Below are 25258 nucleotides of genomic sequence, written 5' to 3'. Positions count from 1 at the left end.
ACTTTAGCACAAACTACCAGCCTATGCATTGTTACAGACCATGTACGCCCATTCATGGGAATGGCACTCCCTGATGGCTCTGGCCTCTTTCAGCATGATACCACGAAGCAAAAATGGTTTAGGAATGGTTTGAGGAGAACAACGCATTTGAGGTGTTGACTTGACTTCCACGTTTCCCAAATTTCAGTCTAGTCAAGCATCTGTGGTATGTGCTGAATAGAATAGAATAGAATAGAATAGAATAGAATAGAATAGCCTTTATTGTCATTGTACAGAGTACAACGAAATTGGAGTGCCACTCCCTTGGTGCAAGTTTCAATAATAAATATAAATGTAAAATATAAAAAGTACAAAAAAAACAATCGTAAGTACTCAAACAATAGTATGTACAATATATACAGGATAGCAGCATTAATATAATGACAGTATGAATAGCAGCATAATATAATGACAGTGACGGTATGGAATAGGTTCAATTGTTTTTGTGCTTATTTACTACGGTGATAGCTCTGGGAAAGAAGCTATCCCTGAATCTGTTTGTCCTGGTTTTATGTGACCTGTACCGTCGGCCTGACGGTAATAGTTCAAACAGTTGGTTGCTGGGGTGAGAGTGGTCCTTGATGATATTGCCAGCTCTGCTGAGGTACCGAGAGTTTGCAGTGACCTCCAGGCTGGGCAGAGAGCAGCCAGTGATCTTCTGGGCTGTGTTGATGACCCTCTGCAGTACTTTCCTGTCTGCAGCTGAGCACCCTGCATACCATGTTGTTATGCCGTACGTTAGGATGCTCTCTATGGTGGCTCTGTAAAATGTCACCAGCAGCCTCTCCTCCAGGTTGTTCCTCCTGAGCACTCTCAGAAAGTGGAGACGCTGCTGGGCCTTTTTAACCACCGCTGTAGTATTTGCAGTCCAGGAGAGGTCATCAGATATCTGCACGCCCAGAAACCTCATGGAGTGTACCCTCTCCACACAGCTCCCGTGAATGTAAAGTGGGGCCGGGTCTGCTCTGCCCTTCCTGAAGTCCAAGATAAGTTCTTTAGTTTTTGTGGTGTTCAGTTGGAGGTTGTTAACTGAACACCACTCAGTCAGTCTGTTGACCTCATCTCTGTAGTCCGACTCATCCCCCCTTGAGATGAGTCCAATCACTGTGGTGTCATCCGCGAACTTTATGATGGTGTTTGAGAGATGGGTAGGGGAGCAGTCAGATGTGTAGAGCGTAAACAGGAGGGGACTCAAAACACATCCTTGTGGAGACCCGGTGCTGAGTGTGATGGTGCTGGACCGGTGGGGGCCGAGTCTGACAGACTGTGGTCTATTTGTCAGGAAGTCCTTGATCCAGAGGCAGATGGGGGTGGAGAGTCCCAGGTGAGACAGTTTCTGGACCAGGATCTCCGGGATGATATGATTGAATGCTGAGCTGAAGTCCAGAAAGAGCATTCTCACATAGCTTCCTCGGTGCTCCAGGTGACTCAGCGCAGTGTGGAGCGCTATGGTGATAGCGTCCTCGGTGGAACGATTTGTCCTGTAGGCAAATTGGTGGGGGTCCAGAGTGGGAGGCAGACCGGCCCTGATGTGCTGACAGACCAGTCTCTCAAAGCACTTCATCACTACAGGCGTAAGTGCAACAGGCCTGTAGTCATTTGGGCTGGCCACAGCTGTCTTCTTGGCGATGGGGATGATGGTGGAGGTTTTGAGGCAGGGCGGGACGGTGTTTGATGACAAGGAGAGGTCGAAGATTTTAGTGAAGACTCCGGTCAGTTCGTCAGCACATGCTCTGAGAACCTTTCCATGTATTCCATCAGGACCTGCCGCCTTCCTGGGATTCACTGACCTTAGAACACACCTCACTTGGTGCTCCCTAAGTGTTAGTGTGCCAGTGCTGGGGGCGGGTGGAAGTGGTGTGGCAGCTGAGGGCTTGGTCGTCTCAAAGCGGGCGAAGAAACGGTTTAGATCCTCAGCCAGTGAGGCATCAGTCCTAGATGTTGCCTGGTTATTGCTTCTGTAGTTGGTAATGTGATTGATCCCCTGCCACATTTTTCTGGGGTCGTTGTCAGCAAAGTGATCTTCAATCCTCCTCCTATAGGCAGCCTTAGCTTTCCTGATGCCTCTACTCAGGTCTGCCCTGGCCGCCCTATACGCAGCCCTGTCCCCTGACTTGAAGGCAGTGTTGCGGCTTTTTAGGAGGGATTGCACTTCGCTATTCATCCAGGGTTTTTGATTTGGAAACACCCTGACCCTTTTGTTGACGGTGACATTGTCAACACAGTTCCTGATGTACGAGAGTACAGTGTCCGTGTACTCCTGGAGGTTGTGGCTGGAGAATAAATCCCATACAGTTGTTGAGAAGCAGTCCTGCAGTTGAGAAAGGGCTCCTTCAGGCCAGGTTTTTATTGTCTTTGTCTGGGGCTTTGTTTTTCTCAGCAGGGGGGTGTAGGTGGGGGTGAGGGACATGCAGAGGTGGTCAGATCCAGCCAGGTGGGGGAGGGGTGTCGCTCTGAAAGCATGCCTGATGTTTGAATAGACATGGTCCAAAGTGTGTTCTCCTCTCGTAGCAAAGTCCACGAACTGGACAAATTTAGGAAGCACAGTCTTTAGGCACGCTTTGTTAAAGTCGCCGGCGACAATAAAAACCCCATCGGGGTGGGCAAGCTGTTGTTTGTTTATGGTGTTGAGCAAGAGGCTGAGAGCCATGCTAACGTTAGCATCCGGCGGTATATAAACAGCTATCACAATAACTACTGTAAACTCCCTCGGGATGTAAAAAGGTCTGCACGAGACTGCCAGAACCTCCAAATCAGGAGAACAGTGTGTGTGAATGATCCTGCTGTTACAACACCACTCGTTATGCACGTAAACACATAGCCCCCCTCCTCTGCTTTTACCTGAGTTGCTGTTTCTGTCATGCCGGTGTAGCGTGCGGCCTGCTAACTCGACTGCAGCGTCGGGAATCAGCGGGTGAAGCCACGTCTCCGTAATAAGAATAATGCTGCAGTTACGTGCAAAGCTTGTGTTGGCTATCTGTAGCTCCAATTCGTCAAGTTTGTGGGTGATGGATCTGGCGTTCAATAGGAAAAGGCTCGGAAGTGCTGGCCGGTTTGGATGTTTGCGTAGCCTAGCGTCTGAGTCCGACCGGCATCCCCTCTTCTGCTTTCTTTCCCTCCGTCGCCTTCTACGCTTGCTGGGCGGGCAGACCATCCACGGTGACCCTGGCGGTCTCGCTATCTCCACCAGGATGTTGTGTGTTCGCTGATAGTCGCCAGAAACAGACAAACTATATTTAAAACCTAGATCAATTAGGTTCTGGCGACTGTAAGAGATGGCGGCGTTGCAAACATTCAAAAATATCCACATTAAAAGTAAAAACGAGCACCAAACTGGAGAGCTAAGAGCTGCTGCACCCGTGCGCGCCGCCATCTTGTTTACTGGACAAACAAGTCAGATCCATGGAGACCCGACCTGGCAACTTACAGAACTTAAAGGATGTGTTGCTAATATTTTGGTACCAGATACCACAGGGCATCTTCGGGGGTCAAGTGGAGTCCATGCCTCGACGGGTCATGGCTGTTTTCACAGCAACAGGGGACCAACACATTATCAGGCAGGCGATCATAATGTCACACTTGATTGTATTTTGCCCTTTAATTTGAAGAGTATGTTAATAGGTTCTACAACTGGCAATGAAACTACTCTGTATTGGGAATACTAGCAACCTGAAATTTAGTTTTTAATGCCTCTTCTTTGTCTCAGTGCGGCTTCAGAGGCTTTTCAACTTTTCTAGTCCATAAGGTAATAGCTCTGTAACTTTAATCAAAAGTATGTAGCTAGTGAGTTTGGAGAGATTAGTGAGCTTCCAGATAAAGAATTACAAGAGAAATAGAGGTGCATATGTTGTAAGTCATATTATACACCCAGTTTGACAGTGACTTCTGTAGAGTCCTAATTTCAGTATTTTTATTCAGTCAACAACTGCTGACAATAATTCAATATTAAAAAATTTAATTGCTGCCCAAAATTTTTGCATCCATGAATACATTTGCTCTCTCGTCTTGTATTGCGTCTACTTTTTAGAATCAGAATCAGAATCAGAAAGGGGTTTATTGCCAAATGTTGAGCAGGTTTACAACATTAGGAAATTGCTGCGGTGCTTCAGTGCAAACATAGTGTCATAAATAGCACTTAAATAGACATGAACAAATAAAAGTAGGGATAAGAATTAAAAGTGCTACGTAGAAAGATATATACATGAGTGCAGGTGGTGATCAGTGCCAAGCATGGAATGATGCAGTGACACAGCGTAGGGTCATGTGTTAGTGGTGGGAACAGTCATATGGTTATTGTTCATGTGTCCAACAGCAGAGGGGAAGAAACTGTTCTTATGGCGAGAGGCTCTGGTGCGAATGGACCGGAGCCTCCTGCCTGAGGGGAGCAGGTCAAACAGACTGTGTCCAGGGTGAGAAGGGTCAGCTTTTATTGTAGTTGTATACCATCTTTCCCCATGTTATTTTTTAATATTTAATTATGTGAACTTTCATTGCTGTAAAGTTTGATTGGCATGAAATGTTCCTGTTTTCTTGGTTCCACATCTTGTTCAAGTCATCAGCAGCAAATATGTCCTCTTGGGGGTTGGGCAAACGCCAGAGGTCCACAGTGGGCTACCGACTGTTAGGCCCAGTACTGGTATTAACTGTAGGGCACATGTGGGCAGGCTGTGGACTGCCCACACAAAGCAGAAAGAAGCCCATAGTGGGTCTACAGTATGCCCATTCTTTTTTATTTGCTGGAGAGAAACAGCTGTTAACTAACCTACTGTGAATGAGAAGAAGAGGTGCAAGGCCAAGCTTTAATTCTAAGAGCTACTTTAACCTGTTTTTCATCCATCCGTACACCCATCATCTTCCGCTTATCTTGGACCAGGTCAGGGGGCAGCAGCCTAAGCAGAGAATCCCAGACCTCCCTCTCCCCGGGCCACCTCATCCAGCTTATCTGGGGGAACACTATGGCGTTCCCAGGCAAGCCATGAGATATGATCTCTCCAGCTGGCCGAACTTCTCACCCTGTCTCTAAGGGAGAGGCCAGCCACCCTTTGGGGAAAGCTTATTTCCAGCACTTGTATCCCCAATCTAATTTTTTCGGTCACTATCTAAAGCTTCTGACCATAGGTGAAGATAGGGATGTCGATCAACCGTTAACTCGAGAGCTACGCTTTTATGCTAAGGTCTCTCTTCGCCACAACAGACTGATACAGCATCCACATCACTGCAGTCGCAGCACCAATAAGTCTGTCGATCTCCCGCCCCCCTCACTTAACAAGACCCCGAGATACTTAAAATCCTCCACTAATTCGTCCCTGACCCGGAGTGGGCACTTAACCTCACTTAACCTTAACATCCTATACTTCCAAAAGCACTTCAGTCGAATGCCTTCTCCAAATCCACAAAACACATGTTGGGCAAACTCCCATACACCCTTAAGTATATTTGAGAAAGAGCTGGTCCAGTGTTCCACGACTGGGATGAAAAAACACATTGTTCCTCCTGTAAGTTCAACTAACAGACAGACTCTTCTTTTTGGGACCCTGGCAAAGACTTTCCTGGGAAGGCGGAGGAGTGTGATCCCTCTATAGTTGTAGCACACCCTCCAGTCCCCATGCTTGAAGATGGGAACCAAAATTCCAGTCTGCCAATCCAGAGGTATGACCCCTGATCTCCACGCAGCATTATAGAGGCATGTCAACCAAGACAGCCCTACAACATCCAGAGCCTTCAGGAATTCAGGTCGAACACCAAGGAGGCCATGCCTCAGTAACCTTACCCCCAGTGGTGGACGAGTCATTCCCTCATCCCCAGACTGTGCTTCCTATATGGAAGACATGTGAGTTGGTTTAAGGAGGTCCTCAAAATATTCCTTCCACCACCTGATGCTGGGCTTACACTGTGCGATTTTTGGCCCATTTTGAGCCGATTTTTGAGTCGTGCGACCATTTTGGCGATCGGCCCGATTTTGGCCTTCATCGTGCGTTGTGCATCGTGTAGTATACGTGGGGTAACGAGACGCGATTAACACCTCACGACCAGCTCCCGATCATCAATTGCTTGGTCGGGAGTGTGACAAAGTGGAGAAGCAGTTGTAATTCTCTCCATTTGTCCCATATGTGTTTACCTTTTTTTTGCACATTGTACACATTATTCTGTTTCTATGTATTTGCTATGATTTGCTATTTGTCAAGTAACATTGCTTCACTCACTATCCCGGGTTTGTTTGTGTAAGCGTTTTGTTGCCGGCAAATCAAACATTCTGCAAATTAAGACAAATACTAAGTTATGTTTCTTTATACTTTATTATGTTACAGATTAAGTCATTTGTTCATACTTACTCTGTTTGTCTTTTCAGTCTTCATGAGTGTCAGGTGTGGGGAAACGCCCGCTTGGCATTTCCTCATTTTAAAGTCCTGATCATGTCACACATGACATCATCAGGTCAAACCATGTGGAGGGGTTTCTTTTTCCAAAGAGATGCTTCCTTTTGTTTGTGTTAATGTTTAAAGGGATTTGTTGAATGTTTTTCCTTTTGTTAATACTGCCATTTAGTTGTGTAAATGTGCATATTAGAAGTGTGTAGAGATTTTGTGTTTTTAGATAACCTGAGTAGAGTTTTAGATCCCTCAGTTGAGTGAGTGGTACTGGCTGGGCAATTGGAGGGAAATTGATGGCCCTATTTAAAGCCAGTCTCTACCAGATGCAGGAGAGAGGAGAGGTGAGCTGTGTCACCAGAGCCATGTTATGTTGAGTTTTGTTAAATGAATTGATTTGGGGAAAGTTTTGTTAAGTTATACATTAAATTAAGTTCACTGCAAATAAATTGCTCATCTTGGAAACCCAAAATGTCTGCATAGTCTGCTTCCCTACCACCTTCCTTGACGTTCGAGTGTGACTACCTCACAGGGAGGATTTCAAACCTGTTTGAAATCCTCGCGACCGTCGTGAGGGTGTCACCGCAGTTTGTCACACTGCGCACGCGCAAACACAAATGTCAGCGAAAAAGACGGCGCAGCACGGCAGTGCAGCGTGTGATCTGGACACAAGCGATGGAGGTACAACTTGTAGAACTTTGGAAAGCTCATCCGAGCCTTTTCGATGTGGCCTCACAAAATTATCACGACCACAACAACCGTGAAAATAGTTGGATCTACACTGCTGCTCAATCACAGCTGCCTGATCAATGTTTTTCATTAGCAATTTAGCAAAGTTGATGGTGGTGGTGTGCGTGTCTGTGTGAGTGAAAGACAGAGAGAGCGAGCGACAGAATTTCTGTTATAACCTTCATTTTATGGACGCACAGTGTGAGCACTCAGGTCGCATCAGTCGTATAGTGTGAGACCCTGCATCGTGACCTGTGAACTTCTAACCCCTGCGAGTCAATCGTACAGTTTGAGCAGGAGCTGAATCGCACGACTGAAAAAATCGCACAGTGTAAGCCCAGCATGACTCAGTCAAAATCTCCGAACTCCTCCCACACCCAAGTTTTGGCTTCATCCACTGCCTGAGCCGCGTCCCACAGGCTATCCACCAAGTGTTGATCAGTTGACGGGTCAGCACCTCTCACCCAAATGTCCAGAACACATGGCCACAGATCTGATAATACTGATCTAATAAAAGTTTCAAATTTGCCATTTGTTCTACTATGACTGCGGTGATGTTTTTTGACATCTTTACTACTACACAAGCAGGACTACGGATATTTTCATTGGCATATTGAGGTACATGTGTGTTCCCACTTTTGTACTCTATTGAAGCATTTTGTATATGTGAGTATGTATATAAAATGAAATGTATACAATATAAATGGAAAATTCTTTCTTTCCTGCTTTTGAAAGTTTAAATCCTTTTTTTAATCTCAGTGTCTTTACTACAGTTCCCTATCACAACACTACCTTCTGCTCCCTCACTTTCTTATCCTGAGCCCTCTGTCTCTCACTTGAGTCTCTGCTCAGTCGTCATCTCTTGTTGTCCACATGCTTCCCCTATTGAACGTGTGTATGGTCTGTCTATTTCCATTTATTTCTCGATAAATCCAAGCAGCTGGTCATTGAATGGAACACTGCATTCTGCCCTTTTCCAATGTTGCACAGATAACAGTCACACAGCCCACACACAGTTCATCACGTTTATGCACCCATGTGGCCTGATGGAGTGATGCACCCCTAAAACCCAGTGGCCAAAGACATGAGTACTATTGACTGAGTGATTGGGCATGTGTGTACCACATTCACTTTATTGCTTTTTTTCCAGTTGTGAATTTGAAACTCATTAGGTTTAAAACATTTCGGTGCTTTTGAGTATTGCAGTCAACATAATTTTTTTTTGAGTCCCTGAAAATCTATACCACGAGTCTTAGTTTGTAGATATTTTGGTTCAGTTATTTGTTTTTAGGTCTCTACTGGGCAAAACAGTAGATGATTTCAGTGTAGCAAATGGTGTGTCAGATGCTGTTCCAGTTCTGGCAGGGGTACTGTTGGTTTTCGAGTGGACATTTTGAATGTGTGTGAGTGTTTGTGTGCATGTGTTTGTCCCTGCTCTTAGAAGAAAGGCATCTTCGAAGACTGATCTTATTGTAGAGCCAATGGTTTTGCAAGGTAGGCTTCTTTTTCAAGTGTTTCCATTACTTCAAATGAGGCAGAAAGAGGGAAAGAATAGTTGCAAGGGAGGGAGCGAGTCAAAAGGGAAGACAAAGAGAGAAAGCGAGAGAGATGTAATCTGTCTCCAATCGATTGGCTGCACCTCTGACCACTCTTGGGATCCCACTATCATTTGTTTCCATCTGTCTGCCTCCTTTCATTTTTTTCTCTTTCTTTTTAATTCCGTTTCTCCTTATTTTCTCTTTTAATTCCCATTCAATTAAGGCTAGGTATATTGGCTGGCCATTGGTTAATTGCTTAGGGGCCCTCCATGGAGCTCACCAGACCTTAACGAGATGATGTGGTTGCCCTCACAGTACTTTTAGCAATGTACGTGTGAGTGAATTTGTGCATGTATGTTGGCATTTTTTAAATGTGTGCATATTTAAAGTGGTGTCCAGCTTGATTATTCCTTTTATAATATATTAAATTAAAGATCTAATTTTATTAGATCTGTGTAAGACACTAGCTTATTCTGTATATGATCTATTTGATGTTAATAAATGTATAAATAAATAAATGTGCAATATGCAAGCCCATCTGCTATAACCCCACATACTTCATATTCTTGAGTTGCCATAAAAGCATTCATGAATACAGCCTTTTACATAGCAGATAAGAAAAATTTTTAACATTCAAAATGTTTAGCATTCATCTGCCAGACAGTTTATTTTATAAGCATATAGCTACCATTTTGAAATGTATAGTTGTAGCAAATGTGTTTAGAAAGAAAATACTCCTGATACCCATTTCATATCTATAGCTAAGCTATAGATATCACACATCTATAGCTAAGCACCTTGTTAACATTAACTTATACACATACTCAGGCACATTGGAGGTGACTTGGCTTTCAAAGATCCATTGACAAGCAAACTACCAACCAGCTGGTCCTTTATGTCAAATTTCAGATTTAAAATCTTCCTATTTTTTTTTCCAGTTAGCTTCCTGTTTGAATTTTAGTTTGAAACTATTGTTGTTATTTGCGTTCTTGCATCTCTAATTGCTCATGTTAATTAATACGTTAATGAATACCTGGTACTTTTCTGTAGTCTGTGGCCATGTATTTGTATGTGTGAGTGTGTGTTTCTGATAGATGTCACTTCCCCCATGTGTTGTGCCCTTTAAAGATTGATTAATTCACTGAGCACACGCTGTCTAAATCGGGCCTTGGGGCTTTGGCGCCAACTCTATCTGAGTGGTGTGTCTGTTGACCAGACAATTACCAAGCTAGTCCATCACTATCTCTAAGGCCTGTTGCAAGCCCCAGTTTACCCTGGCAAGGCTGATTAATTGTACACACACATTTACACTTTGAAATGCCAGCAAGTACACACTTTCACACACTTTTCTGCATTCATGCATGTTCATATATCTTATTGGACTTGAAGTCAGAATCTTTGCACGGCCGGAGTGTTTGTTGAATTAGCAGATGGAATGATTGCAGATACTGACAAAGATGTGACAATGACTCATAATGTCCTTCTGATATATAATGACCCAGCAGGTGTACTTGTGATTGGTTGTGTTTGCTCATATACAGCGTTTTACTTATTTATTTTTTTTTTAAATTGAAGCTAAATGCTTTTTCTTCTTCCGATCTAAGCTTGGCATATATCACAGCTAAGATACGCTTATGTAAAATAAAAGTTTAAAAAAACATAGACTTGAGACTTGAGATGTTGGAAATACTCGCAGTTTGTTTTCATTTTTTATTGAAAGTGAAATACAAAATTTAAAGAACTATAAAATATTTTACAACACGGTTATCCTGAAACCTTTTCTACTGATTGGTGGGATAGGACTGCGTTTACTTGTGAAAATGGCAGTGCATTGCATTTTAATAAGTCTAGAAATATGTTCCATCATTTTGAAAAGGTTAAAAGTTGGCATTGCAGAATGTGCCTGAGTGGTAACAGAATAAGTGCCCTAAAATATCAACGTATCAGTGACAACAGCAACAGTCCCCTTTGAAAGTCCGCAACAACATGCTTTACATATAATCATGTCTTCTTATATAAGTTACTATAAGCAATATAAATGCTAAAGGAAACTAAAATAATGTTTTACAGCCAAACAGAAATCTTTAAAAAAAAAAACCTCATATAAGTTATGTTACTTAGATAGGAGTAAATACTGCAGTGTGTCCTTTCCGTTCAACGAACAGTACTGATATTATAACTCTGCACTTTTTATTTTTCCTTTATTATTATTCTTTCACGCTTATTTTGGCCAAAGGCACTATTACACCTCTACTGAAAGTTACAGTAGGTTTCCTATAATTCTCTAACTTGCTTTTTCTGCTACACTCTACATTTAATACCCTCTAGAAAGGCTAGACTTTATGTTCTGTGATTATATAACAGATCTTTTCATTACATAGCCAGAAAAGTATTACATCCTGTTATAATACAATGCAATATAGTATTTTTAAAACTTAGAATGATTATACAGTTTCTTTTGTGTGCGTTATTTTCTAGGTCTTTGTTTTTTCTTATTGTAATCTTTAAAATAGATTTTTAGTTATTTAATAACAGTTCAGAGATTCCATACATGTAAAGATAGATCTGGATATGCAATAAGACTTTAATATTGCAATATTAATTCTAAAATGAGGACCAAATCCTCCCTCTCTCATGGGCACACAGAAACATACTGACAGCACCACACATTCATCTTGCAGTTATTAATGGTATAAAATTGTATTTGATTAAAAAAGCAAAAAACAAAGTCAGAGGTATCTAAAAGTCTTTTTGTCTGCCTTTTAATTTTCTAATATGTACAATTCTTCTTTCTCACTCTGTTTTATCCTGTCTCCCACTCAGAACAAATGCCAAAAGTGTACCAAATTTCCATGGAAATTACATTGCAAAGCCGCAGAGGGAGAGGCGAGTGAAGCAGAGCAACTTAAAATGGCTTTATATAAAGGACTCCGAGGCCCTTTAATTACACTGCTATTGATTGCTATGTGCAGGTTTCCCACATTCATTTGCTGCTTTTTCCTCTCAACTATGCATTTAATACCCAGCAGAGAATTGCACTTAGTTGCTTCTGAATGTAGACAATTTTATAAGATTATACATAATATCTTTTTTTAATTATCTAGTTTATATATTTAAAGTAGTAGAATGTATGGATGTATTTTGTTATTGCATATATGGTTTCTTTCTTATTTCTTGCCTTAAAAATTTATTACATATTTTAATTCTATGTAATGCTAAGTATAAGTTTGTCTAATAAATCTATCCAGTAGTCAGAGTAACACAATGTTACAATGCTACTAAAAGACCATTACCATTACTAGGAGTTTATGTCTTTACCAATACACCATGGCGCTGTAACCAGGGTACATATCTGCCACCTATTCTTACTATGTCTCATTCTGCCATTTAATCAAAGAGGCTGAGATGCAGTAGATGTCCTAGAGTTACGGAAATCAGCATTAGTAAGCCGAAGTGGTGTAAATTATGAGATTGTCAAGCGGGAGACCAAGGATCTTGTCACAGGAGCTTTGGTTGTGTATTTAGTTACATTTCATTTCACTTCCCATTAGGTTTGGTTTAGGGTTAGGGTTTAGATGGCAAAAGCACTTAACAAGGTTTAGGAAAGGATTGCAGTACGTTATCCCCGTCGGCAACTCAGCCATGAGTGATACCAGAGGAGACCCAGAGTGTTCAAATGCAGTTCCAAGGATCCTGAACAAGTGTGGAATTAGTTGGTGTAAAACAATTTCACAAGCACAAACAATCTGATTACAGTTTAGTTTTGAGCAGTATCGGTGGCACTGGTAATCTTTCCCAACTACAGACAGAGCCAGACTAGCCTTGCCGCTAAGGTAATTTAGATTTTGTATTTCGAGTATAGACATGGCAGTGCTACTAACTGTCTCGACCAACTTGAAATGGAATAAAGTCGTATATGCTGTTTTAAAAGGTAATGTTCTACATGTGTTTGAAGTCTTCATGAACCTTTGATCATACAGAAGCTACATTTTGTGGGGAAAGTAAAAGTATGCACAGGTTGAGCACATTGGTTCCTTTAACCTCCTAGGACCTGGCGTCCACATATGTGGACATCACATTTTGGGTTATTTAGACCAAAATACTCAATTTTGATCTACAAGGGCCTGAGATCCACTTACAAGGGCATTATACTGCTACTGTTCTATCAAATTTTTAAAGAATATCCTCATGTGGCTCTCATTTTTCTTAAAAACAAAAATAACGTAAAAAAAATATATATATATATATCTGGTAATTCTTTGTATTTACATTCATCGAGCCCCAATATGCCCAAATATCAAAGAGAAATTAAAAATGCATGTCGTGAAGGAGTTTGGGTCTTAGGAGGTTAATTTCATTTACAAAGGTAAACCTCTGGGAGAAAGCTCTGCCTTGGTTTGAACCCAGGACTCTTTTCCTCTGAGGAAACAGCTCTTACCACTAAAACAACATGCTGCTTTTTATTCTGCCATACTGCTTGTGATAGGGAATTCATACAATCCTCCAGGATAAAATGGTGCTAAATAGCTTAGCTCTGTTGGTGACATCACAGTGTATTTGAGTTTTATATTTGCTGAAATCAGGACACATTCTGTGGGGAAAAGGGCATTTCCATTTCATTTAGCCCTTGGAAGTCAAACATGTACTATTGTCCCTTTAAATATTTTCATCAACTCTCAAAACTTAACTTAGAGTCACCTCTTACCTGTAGAAGCAGCCGTATCTGTAAACCCATTCATCATGAGGGGAATTACTCTATGACAAATCTCTCTCCCTACTCTCTGTGCGTTTGCAGATTGAATACACAAACGGTCCACATGTTCCATCCCTCCTCTTTAGCCATAGTCATTTGTGCCAATGTCAAAAGTGATAAATGGGTTATGTGGCGCCTATGAGAGAAAGCAGTGAATTTTTATAATGTATTAAACAGGAGCGAGAGGGCAAGCAGACAGGCAGGGAGGGAGGGATGGAGGACAGGAGTGAAACTGGAAAAGTGGGCTGTCATGCTGTAGTGCTGTAGGCAGGGGACCTCTGTCACACACAGTTTGAGCCCCAGCTCGCATCTTTGCTGGCACTTCTTCTGTATTTCCCTCAGATATCCAGCCATCAGCCCCCCAAGAGCTCACAGCCATCCAGCAAGGCAGCTGAGCTGGCAGACACAATATCTAGTGACTGCTCTGTCAAATGCATCATATGGCCATCTGTGTGTGCTTTTAAGTGTGGTCTTTTTGCCTTTCTTACAAGAGCCAGTTGCACTTTAAGACTATCACATGAAAGTCTTCGAAGGTCATGTTATGTTTCACATTTTTATGTATTGTTGCTGTTTGTTGATAGAGCTGTAAATACAAAAACATCATAATCATAAAAATAATAATCTCCAATCTAGCATAAACTGAAATTGGAACTTTGAGCTGACAATTTATTATTATTAAATTTTTAGTCTGTGCAAAATCCCATTTAGTTTTCTATTATTACTTTAATATGTGACTTTCCTTACATACTCCCCTATTAACACTCTCTCACTGTCCCATATATGATGAAAATGCCTAAAAGGAAGTCACAAGACCCCAATAAGGTACTTTTTTAAGCGGCTCTATGCAATATTGTTTATATCTGCCTTTCATTACCTTTACTTTCCAACTGGTTGAGATTGATGCAAGTGCATGCACACACATTCCCTAGTCATCTACCCTCACATCATGATTTCGTGTAAAACCGCTACCCTGCCTTAACATGAAGTCTTAACCCTCAAACAGCCCTGCAAGACGTGTTAGCAACTAGAGACAAGCAAATGTTCTCACTTTCCACACATCGTGTCTTTCTCTCAGAGAATCCAACACCAATGTGTCCTTGTAAAGATACACATAGAAGTAAACACAAATGAACCCAGACACACCAGAGTGCACAAAAACACAAATGGACTCTATTGTAATTACTTTAATGCCACTCTAACCAACCGCTCTATGAGAGGGTTTGACAGAGCAGTCTAACGGTGTGTTCACACCAAACGCGATGGGCGCGTGAAAAAAGCCCCAAACGCCCCTAACTTGACGCGTGCACATTCGCACCTCTACGCGTGTCCAAGAAAAATCCATCGCGCCCCAAAATATCATATTTTAACGCGCGTGAACCGGAAATGTGGGAGGGATGTGGGAGGAAGTTTTGCAAGACCGGTATCTTTGCAAGATGGCAGCTGTCGAGCTAGCGCTTGAAGAGAGAGTCTCCCTTCTCTATTTACTGTGGAGAGCAGAGTAGCGGCGTAAAGGACATCCTTGCCGTACCTGGGTCCATCAGGTCCTCCAGAGGCGTGAGCAGTTTGGTGAGTTTCACCACTTGCTCCAGGAGCTGCGCCTGGATGACGGCCGATTCCAGCGCTATCACCGTCATTCACTCGGCCAGTTTGAGGACCTGCTGTCCCGCGTCGGTCCCAGAATCGCCCGCCTAGACACCAACTACAGGCGCTCAATCCCACCTGCAGAGCGCCTGTCCGTCTGCCTGAGGTTAGTAAAAGTATTTAATACGGTAGTCCTTTATTGATACCTATGCTAATATATGCTAAACCATCCATTTATACACTGCTAACATGGATGTGCTATGCTAACAGTGAATGCTCTCGGTGTTTACTGAAAGCAAACTGTGGTACAAAGACGACTGTTTATAATATTTCTAGTGATACTCAGAAGGTCTCATCAAGTCCCGATTTAATTCGATTTATGCTGTTATCAGTGTTTGAATGATAGCATGGCTGTGGTGTCACATCAATGTATGCGCTTGGTGTTTGCTGATATCAAACTGTAGCATTAGGACCACTGAGTTAACCTTTGTAGTGATACTCACTCCTTTTTATTTAGACCTGGTTTAATTCTGGGATAGTTGAATATTTGTATATAATCCCTGCAGCTGTCAGACTCTATAGCAGGGGTCACAGCCTTTATTAAAACAGAGTTAGATAAAACTGTGAACAGTTTGGTTCATCTCTAGTTACATGGTTCTATCTTGATAAGCTGTCTTATCACAGATTAATTTTTCAAAAATATTAATGATTTAAGCAAGGAAAGGGCTACATGTCAACACACAACTCTTTATTTCTATTAATGTCTCACTTCATTCCTACCTGATTGACATGTTTAGGAATTATGAGTGATTGGCTCACTGTAGTTGTGAAAGTTGCTACCAATCAAATTATGATATGTTAAAGTTAAAATAAAACACAACTGTTTTAGATATTATCTAATATACATTTTGTAATTATCCTTATAATTACAAAATCTTTTATGTAAGATTTAAGTTTTGTGATTTAAATCTGACATCACCAAAGTATTTTGGAATTTGAATAATGTATTTTGTAACTGCAGTACACATAATACTGATTTTGAACAATTTTGTCCAGGTTCCTTGTCACCGGGGACTCCTTCAGCACCAAGCGTTCAGTTTCAGAGTCGGTGTGTCCACGGTGAGCCAGATCACCCCCCCCAGGCAGCGACAGCCATCTGGGACTGTCTAGTGGACGACTTCATGGCTGTGCCTTCACCTGGAGACTGGCGGTCCATCACAGAGGGACTCCAGGAGCGCTGGAACTTCCCTCTGTGCTGTGCAGCTCTGGATGGGAAGCACGTCCAGACAAAGGCACCCCATATATCATATAGGAGACACACACATTGATATACACTAAATATTTATTTCATTTCTTTTTTGTGGTGCCCAAATTTATGCACCTGCTTGATTTTGTTTAAATAATTATTGCACACTTTTTGTAAATCCAGTAAACTTCTTTTCACTTCTCAAATATCACTGTGTGTGTCTCCTGTATGATATTTAACTGACATTTTTTTATTGTAACAACCAACGATTTATACAGGAAAATGATGTCTATTAACAAGGTTGCCCAAACTTTTGCATCCCACTGTATTAGTATATTTTGTCATTAGTATAATATGAAATAAATTCTACATGTGTCAAGTTGTGTGCCAACATTTGCTGTGTAGTAGAACTGAGACATTAGTCATTATAAACATTTATTTGAAATAATATTAAAATTCTCACACAGAAATACATTAAACATAAATATATAAAATATAAGTATTTACAGAGAGACAGGAATAAAAAGGACCAGCTGCTCTCCAGAGCAGGAACCAGGCTGAGGAGGAAATGCTCCATTGGAGACTGGTGTGGACTCTTCAGGGACACCAGGGTGGCCAGCTCCACCACCGATGGACCGTCCTGGGACCCGTCCCTCATCTGCCTCGGAGCCGTCCTCCCCTGTGGGCCTGTAAAACAGCACAAAACGCAAAGAAATGAGAAGGCTGCTACTAGATTTTAATTTCAACATTGAAAAAAACAAACAAATCAAAAACAGGATATAATCAGATTGGTTGTAGATCTTTAGTAAAGGTGATCACAAGGCAATCCCACCGACTAAAAAGGTATCAGTGCTTGCTCTACATACCTGTGGGTGCAGCAGCAGGAGCTCAGGGACTGGGGAGCCAGGAGAAGCAACAGGGGATGCTCTGCTTCAGAATCAGTTGGTTCTATCAATACAGTATTAAATGTTAACAGGTTGAATATAATAATCATAGAGTAGACAGTGGTCCCTCATTTATTGCAGCAGGGGTTCTCAGAATAACTAGCCCCTGGCCACGCACTTTATACACTGTTTTCCACACACACACATGAACATTGGTCACAGTTCTCACAATTGATTCTCAAAGTGCAAACCTTTGTAGATTGCAAAACGTAAAAGTATTATTATGCCGCGGTTTGTCTTCATCTGCCTGCCACTTTCGTGCGCCTTTTTCCCTCGCGGTGCAGGTGTCTATTTCCGAATGAGGCTCATAGTTATGGGTGTTTTTGTGCTGTTTTTTCTATTGGACGTGATGGTTATCAAAACCAAACATGATAAATTTGGCAAGTGCAGGAGACACGACACGGAGCAGATTTGTCAATCAGGCTGCAGAATGCAATGCTGTCCGGTGCAAAAAAAAGAAAAAGAAAATTTAAAAAAAGAGGCAGTGACGGATGAACAGCGGGACCACTGTGAGCTGTTTATTAATAAACAATAAAATATATTCTTAAATGACAACATGCCTAAAAGCAGAACGGTATTTGTACGTCAGTGGGAAAATAGCGGTGGCTTGCTAGCTTTTGTGCGGCTTCCCCGGGTCAGTGAAAACTTTAGAGAAAACTTAAGAGAAATGAATGAACTTACCAGGTTGCCCGATCTCTTTACATATCTTCCTCCAAGCTCGGTCCTTTATATTCCTGTCTCGGTCCAGAAAGTAGAGATGGACCGATCCGATATTAGGTATCGGTCCGATACTGACCTAAATTACTGGATCGGATATCGGAGAAAAATAAAAAATGTAATCCGATCCATTAAATATCACGAAAGCACCTCACAAAACTTGCAACACGCCGTAACTCACCTCAGAACGTTAGCACGTCAGAGCAGTATGCATCACGGCTGTGGCATGCGGGACCTGTCGTTGGTCTGGATAGCATTTGGAGCTTCGCTAGCAACCCAGCATTTCATCTCCGACAAAGTTATCCCGAGAGAAGTAAAGCAAGTGTGTAAGTCCATCTCTGAATGTAAAGCATTCCTGCGTTAAGCTTAACAAGCGATATATGGAGCGACTGCCTCTCTCTAGTTTGTTTTTGGCCCACTTTGCACCAGAAAGAGTAAACCAGCGGCTGAACAACAGCAGCACGTTTAAGCTTGATCAGCTGTTGTTAGAATGTATTTAATATTACTTTCTACTCCAGGATCTTTTTCTACGTAGCTGACGCTGGTAACTGTGCAGGGGCGGATCTAGCAAAGTTTAGCCAGGGGGGCCGATAGGGCATTAACAGGGAAAAGGGGGCACAAAGACATACTTTTCTTTCTTATTCTCATTTAAAATGTCTAGCTTTTAATAAATAATTATCTGACACCCAAAGTTTTAATTTGATGTAAAATGAATAGAAGTCAATTACTGTATATAGTAACTATTAAGTCTAATATATATACCCTAGTAAGCTATAGTACTTTTTCCCTTTGGGAAGGTACCATCTGTGCAGTCTGCAATTTTGTTGAAGAAAGATGTTGAATCTATTTAATATTTCTTGAAAAATAATTGATTTCTGTGCATTTTTTTCACACTGCATCAAATTAAGGTTGATTACGTCGATTAAGCATCATGAGGTGGAGCGTGAGGGGTGGTTCCCTATTTTTTATTTTTGTTGTTGCTGGGAGTTGGAACCCTATTAGTTAGGTTGCTTAATATTTATGCTAAGTACTCTTTAAAATACCAGAATAGGGAGGATGGTGTAGGTTTAAGTTTATTAGATTGATCAGTATTGCTGAACTATGAAATATTTTTTTTTTGCATACAGGTATAACAGAATAGCTTTAGTGTAGTTGTTGTTTTAAACTTGAGTATGAACTTATACAAAATGCAGCAAGATATTTAAAAAACAGTTTTGTTGATTAAAAAACACTATATCGGATTCATATCGGTATCGGCAGATATCCAAATTTATGATATCGGTATCGTATCGGACATAAAAAAGTGGTATCGTGCCATCTCTACCAGAAAGCAGCTGGTGTCGTATGGCTCCGGGTTGTTTGCTACGGCATTGATTAGCCTTCCTTCTATTGAAGAATAAAGGGCTTTGGCTGGATCTGCCCCTTTGAACTAGGTAACAGCCACGTCAGGCTGATTGGTTGTCGCAGCGCGATTTGACGCTGGAGTTCAGATTTTTCCAACTCGAGCGGGGGACGCGAAACGCGTGTATGCACAAAATGCAACACATAAACTCACGCGCGTGGTTTTTTTCGCGAGTCAAACGAAAACGTCGCGAAAACGCCTGAAACGCGCGTGAGTGTAGCGCGTTTCAGGCGTTTTCGCGACGCAAATCTGCTTCCGAATTTTCGCGGGAGCCGCAATCGCGGGTCAGCGCGCCTTTCCATTGACTTTACATGTAAGCCTGACGCTCTGCCTGCTTCTATCGCGTTCGGTGTGAACACACCGTAACAGATGAACAGTAGTAGTTTAATGCATTCTGATCTCCAGTTTCCTGAAGATTGTGTGTTTCCTTCCCTTCTGACAACCATCAAGAGTTTAACCCTTAACAATTTTAGGACACCTGTAAAGTGGAGTGATGAAGTACTTAAAGGTTCAAGTGATATTTCACTTTGACCGCACTCTGAGAGTGCAGTTTGTCCAATCAGATGAATTATTTGGAACTGCCAATGCACAAAAGGATAATTTCAACAATTGTGACTAAAGTCTAAAAACTATTGGTGGGACACTGGTGAAGAACGAGGATGACTATCTGAATGTATACGATGTGGAGCAAAAACAAAAAAAATCTAGGAGAGGAGAAGAAAAAAGAGAAAACATTGTCAAGGAATGTAATTAATACATCAGTTCCTCCACAAGGTGTTAGATGTGTAATTGCTAAAAAGAAATATGAACCTAAAGGTAGATAAAATGTCATAAAATCTAACTGCTGATTGGTAGGTGGTTTGTTTCATTGTGTTCACTCTGAATTTGAAGGCTGTTTTTAACCTAAGCAATAGCTATAGGATATACTAACCACAACGTTCATTTGATTTAATTTATTTTACGTCAGTCTACTTTGTTTTTGGTTTTTAGCTTGAAAATGTAATTAAAGTCAATTCAGTTCAGTTCAAATCAGTTCGGTCCAAGGAGCTTTCTTTCCAAGCCTTTTAGACTACCACGGCCTGAATGACTGAGAACCTGCACAGTCAGTTCTATTCTATTTAATTTATATAGTTCCAAATCACAAATCAGTCACCTCAATATGACTGCAAGGTTACTGTTTATATTCCAAGTTTAAAAAAAAAACAAAAAACACAATAATACAGAGAAACCCCAACAATCATGCAACCTCTTATGAGCACTTGGCGACAGTGGGCAGGAAAACTTACCATTTTAACAGGAAGAAACCTACAGAGATTAATAATAACGAACTCCAGAGTGGTAATATCCCCCATGGCACATTTGATTTAGAACAGAGCATTCAAACCAGGTTCTGTCTATGTAAATATATTTTCTTTTTGCTGAGTGAAAACTTATGAATGAAAATCTCCCAGTATCGTCACACTATGAATCAATAATAATTCAGAATTACTCATCTTACAATTTGTCTTTTTCTTTCTTTTTCCTAGAGCGCAAGAAGATAACCCTGACAATTGGAAACCAGTTTTCGTACAAGAAAATTTACAACGTTGTGGGATATCTGAAGGGAAAGAGGAACCCAGGTTTGTACAAAGCCACTGCAGATTTGCCTTAAAGTTAAAACACAATCTCAGCATTTTTCTGTCTCTATCTTTGCTTTTAGCTACATTTGTATTCTTTCCTGTTTCGTTAACAGAAAAGGTAATGATTTCTTGATGATGCTTGTATTACTTAGCTCTGCTGCAACATAATGCACTTAGTCCCCAAACATGGCTTTCATTCCTCAACTCAATCTGTCTGTGCTTGGCTTTAAACAAGCAGTAGAAATCATAAAAAAAAGATTAAAGGAGAAATTTGGAAACATCTGTATTCTCTTACTGGCAGAAAATTCCATGATAATATCAACACCACTTTCATAGCCATCATAAATGAGGCTACAAACAGTGCATGTTAGTTCAGTTTGCCACTAATCCTGTAAATGGGGAAGCAGTTTCTGCTTCCCACCATCAATGCTATCCACATCTGTGTCTCAGCAGAAGAGCAAATTATAGAAACTAAGCACATTCTGTGCTACAGAAATATTCTCACTGGTGGTTAAATGAGACAACCACAATGACTTCTCTTAAAGTGCTCTTGAGCAACTGAACCACTGGGTATTTAGACAAGACTAGCACTTTGTAGCAGTGACATAACATGAACCACTGGCTTCTGATACATAAGATAATAATAATCATTTATATTACCTTTCCATGTGAAATTAACCGTTTTGATGACTAAAATAACCAGATGACATCACCTTTAATGCAAACACAATTAAACTCAAATTGAATTATATGGCTGCCATAACAAATATTTTATATTAGTGAGGAAAATATTCTTTTTTTAAATTCTTTAATAAACTGTGGCATTGCCTATTATTTTCCTTGCATACAGCACTTCTATCCACATGTAGTGAGCACAGGGATCACAATAATGCATGACTTTCTCACTTAGAAGTGTTGTTTTAGAACTATTAGAATCTATTAGATTCTAATAGTTCTAGGTATTTACATTACTTTTAATTAGTTTTGATTATAACATTATTTCAGATCCATCTAAATTTAGGTTACATTTCACCTGAAAAGTGATTCTTATAAACACATATTAAGGTTCAGAAGATGCAGGTGCACGTTTTTTATGGATACATTAGATCAAAACACAATAATAGAAGCTTTAACTTGATTTGATCACACTTTCATTTTCATCCCGTGAATCCAAAGGTGGTTAAGCTCTGATAAGTAGACATTAACCACCTTAATGTTGACTAAAGTAGACATTAACTGCCTTTTGCTCTCTTAATGTCAACCATCGTGTTTCTTAAATGTCTGCCATTTGCATCTATTTATTTCAAAAAGTTGCCCATTGATGTTGGCAAAGACTTTTGAAAATGGACCATTGGAGACGTATCTTTTTTTTCTGTTTCCATTTACAAGGCTTTGTTAACTCTGCCCATTTCAAACATGCTGTATGCTGTGGTCTTTTAATATTTAAATGTCAACCCTGGCTCTTTCTTCTTAGCTAAAACTACCCCTATCCTTTTTTAAATTGTCTCTTTATCTTGCCCTTGCCTCATCCACACAGCCTTCCTCCAATGTCACGCTACTGTACCTGTCCTGCCCACTCAGTAGTGGAAAATTATCTTGCTGATTTACAGTGTAATATTAAGCAGGCATAATGGCCCACTAAAGCAGATAATATGGGTCACAAATCTCTGGAAGGAGTGATGCTTTAACTGGTTGTGGGGGTTTCATCATATGTCTGTTCCACACTTAACTCTAAACAGACTGAATATTCATGCATGATGGCAATGGGTAATTCTGAATGACTCTTTGCTGTTTTTCTTAAATAATGCTGTACGCAGCTACAGCTAGCAGCATAACAAATCTGCCAAACAGGCACACTGTAACATCAAAGCAGCCCTGTAGTTTGAGCCAGTGTGGTTCAACACAAGTGTTACATGAATACTCCAGGGACATAACTGTTTATATTCTAATAATAGCTCAGTGAAATGAATTCATAGATTTAGATTTGTATATAATTATAGTATAAAGCTGGTTCAAACTGTTTCGAACGCAACAAAAATGTAGAAAGTCTATCAACTGCTCACTAATAGCACATTTTATGATTATTCTTCCATTATTTTATTTGGTTGCCTTCCTGGACAATGTTGGGAGAATCAGTTTCAGGCATTGTCCAAAGTTGCCCTTTCTTATATGCAGCCCCAAGCAAACATGTTGGAAATGGCGACTTCAAAATGTGCTGTGCTTCAAATATTCAGTTTGACACCTTTTTACATATAGGTGCAGACAACATGGATTTTGTACTAGGCACTTGAGTGGTTAAAGACTGCATCAGACATCTGCATTCACATGCATTCAACTAGCTAAGGCTGGGAAGCTTGGTTAAAAAGCTGCATCCATACACTATATGGCTACATCACAGAGTCCAGTGCCTTAGTGCCTACAGTGTGCTAAGTAACATAGCAAAAATAAGCATTTAAATAAAGCACTAGAACTGGAGCAGGGATTACCTGCATGGACTGTTACAACAGTACATATGTCTTTGCAGCAATCCATATTACTTGTCAGAAAATAACATTAAAACATTTTCCAAAAAGCACCAACATCAGACACATGGTTAAGAGGAGCCTTATCGGCATCACCTGCCACTTAAATCAGTCGTGTCTGTGATTTTTTTTTTTGTCCATCATGCACATAAAAAGGTTTATTTCTGCTGTAAAGTTTGGGTTTACGTAGGAGTCTTATAACATTGCACTCACTTTGTGAAGACGTTCTTATTCTAAAGAACTGCAGCTTTTTTGTTTGCTTATTTGTTTGTTGTGTGACAAAAGTGTCACACATTTGTACTAATTAGTGTCTCATCCAGTTACTATGAAGCCGGGCTTTGAACAGCTATCATGACTTTATACTTTTTACTGTTAATCTAAAGGCAAAATATGACCAAATAATCAGAATCAGAATACTTTATTGATCCCTGGGGGAAATTATTTTTTGTATAAATAAATATAATTTAATATAATTCTTTTTGTATAAATAAAACATAAAGTCCAAATTGCCATGGTGTGAATGGTGTGAATGTGCGAGTGAATGTGAGTGCGAATGGTTGTCTGTCCCTGTGTGTTAGCCCTGCGACAGACTGGCGACCTGTCCAGGGTGTACCCCGCCTCTCGCCCTATGACAGCTGGGATAGGCTCCAGCGCCCCCGCGACCCTGAAAAGGATAAGCGAATGGATGGATGGATAAAACGTAAAGTATAGTCATAGAAATATTAGCTTATGCCCACAATCCTCAGTTAAAAGCCCGAAGCTATACAATTCCAACACAATCCTGAAATAAATAAATAAAACTCATGCATATGAAATATGAGATAAAGAACTTGAGTGGCCACCTAATCTCAAGATACCTACATTGCTAAATTGCTAATGTAGAAAACTCCATCCATCCATTCTCTTCCACTTATCGTTGTCAGGGTCGCGGGGGGCTGTAGCCTATCTCAGCTATCAAAGGGTGAGAGGTAGGGTACACCCTGGACAGGTCGAGAGTCTGTCACAGGTCTAATACATATAGACAAACAACCATTCTCGCTCACATTCACACCTAGGGGCAATTTGGAATTACCAAATGACCTAACCCCACTAACTGCATGTTTTTGGACTGTGGGTAGAAGCCAGAGTACCCAGAGAAAACCTACGCAAACACAGGGAGAACATGCAAAGGCCCACACAGAAAGGCCCTGGCCAGGTGGTGGAATCAAACTCTGGACCTTCCTGCTGTGAGGCAACAGTCCTAATCACTCTGCCACCATGTCGCCAATGTAGAAAAATTCCTCGCAAATTTCAAAACTGTAGCAAATGTTAGAGGACTTCTACCAAGAATCAATTGCACCAAAAAACAAAATAAAACATGGTTGGTAGCTCATGTATTTATGCAAGTGAAAACATTCCTCCATTGACTTACTGCACTAAACTACAGTTAGTTTCAGCTGAACCAATAATAATTTGTCCTAGCCTAAGGGCATCACGTCTATGTTATTTTATGTTATTTTCAGTCTGTGTTTATTAATTAGGGTTTCTTATGAAAAATTAATTTAGCTTTTGATATATTAATCTCCTCCTCCCTCTATACATACCCATGAACAAAGTAAATTACACTTTCACGTATGAGTGATTTAAAGTACTTTACGCTAATCGCTGTTCATAAGATTCACCCAGGAAGCTCCACATAATGTAATAATATGTTGTCATGGGCTAAGCTAGCAGGCTTCTCTAAGCACCTCTTTTCTCAGACAGAGTCATCAGTGCTCTGTGTTGCAGTTGTGAGGTTTGCTCTGTTCTTCTTGTTGCCTG

The 25258-nt window shown here is 40.8% G+C and overlaps 1 protein-coding gene across 11 annotated transcripts in view; it reads left to right on the top strand.

Annotated features, from left to right (window-relative positions):
* naaladl2 (N-acetylated alpha-linked acidic dipeptidase like 2) overlaps positions 1-25258 on the top strand; it is a 549411-nt gene that overhangs the window by 361174 nt on the left and 162979 nt on the right. For all 11 annotated transcript variants that reach the window (XM_082524424.1, XM_082524421.1, XM_082524418.1 and 8 more), the window contains one exon: positions 20844-20936. In XM_082524424.1, coding sequence (XP_082380550.1) covers positions 20844-20936 — 93 coding nt within the window. The remainder of the gene's footprint in view (positions 1-20843; positions 20937-25258) is intronic.

The sequence above is a fragment of the Aulonocara stuartgranti genome (assembly GCF_965226115.1).
Source record: "Aulonocara stuartgranti genome assembly, chromosome: 23".
Classification (NCBI taxonomy): Eukaryota; Metazoa; Chordata; class Actinopteri; order Cichliformes; family Cichlidae; genus Aulonocara; species Aulonocara stuartgranti.
The sequence above is the reverse complement of the archived record's forward strand: the minus strand, read 5'-3'. Positions and strand labels throughout refer to the sequence as shown.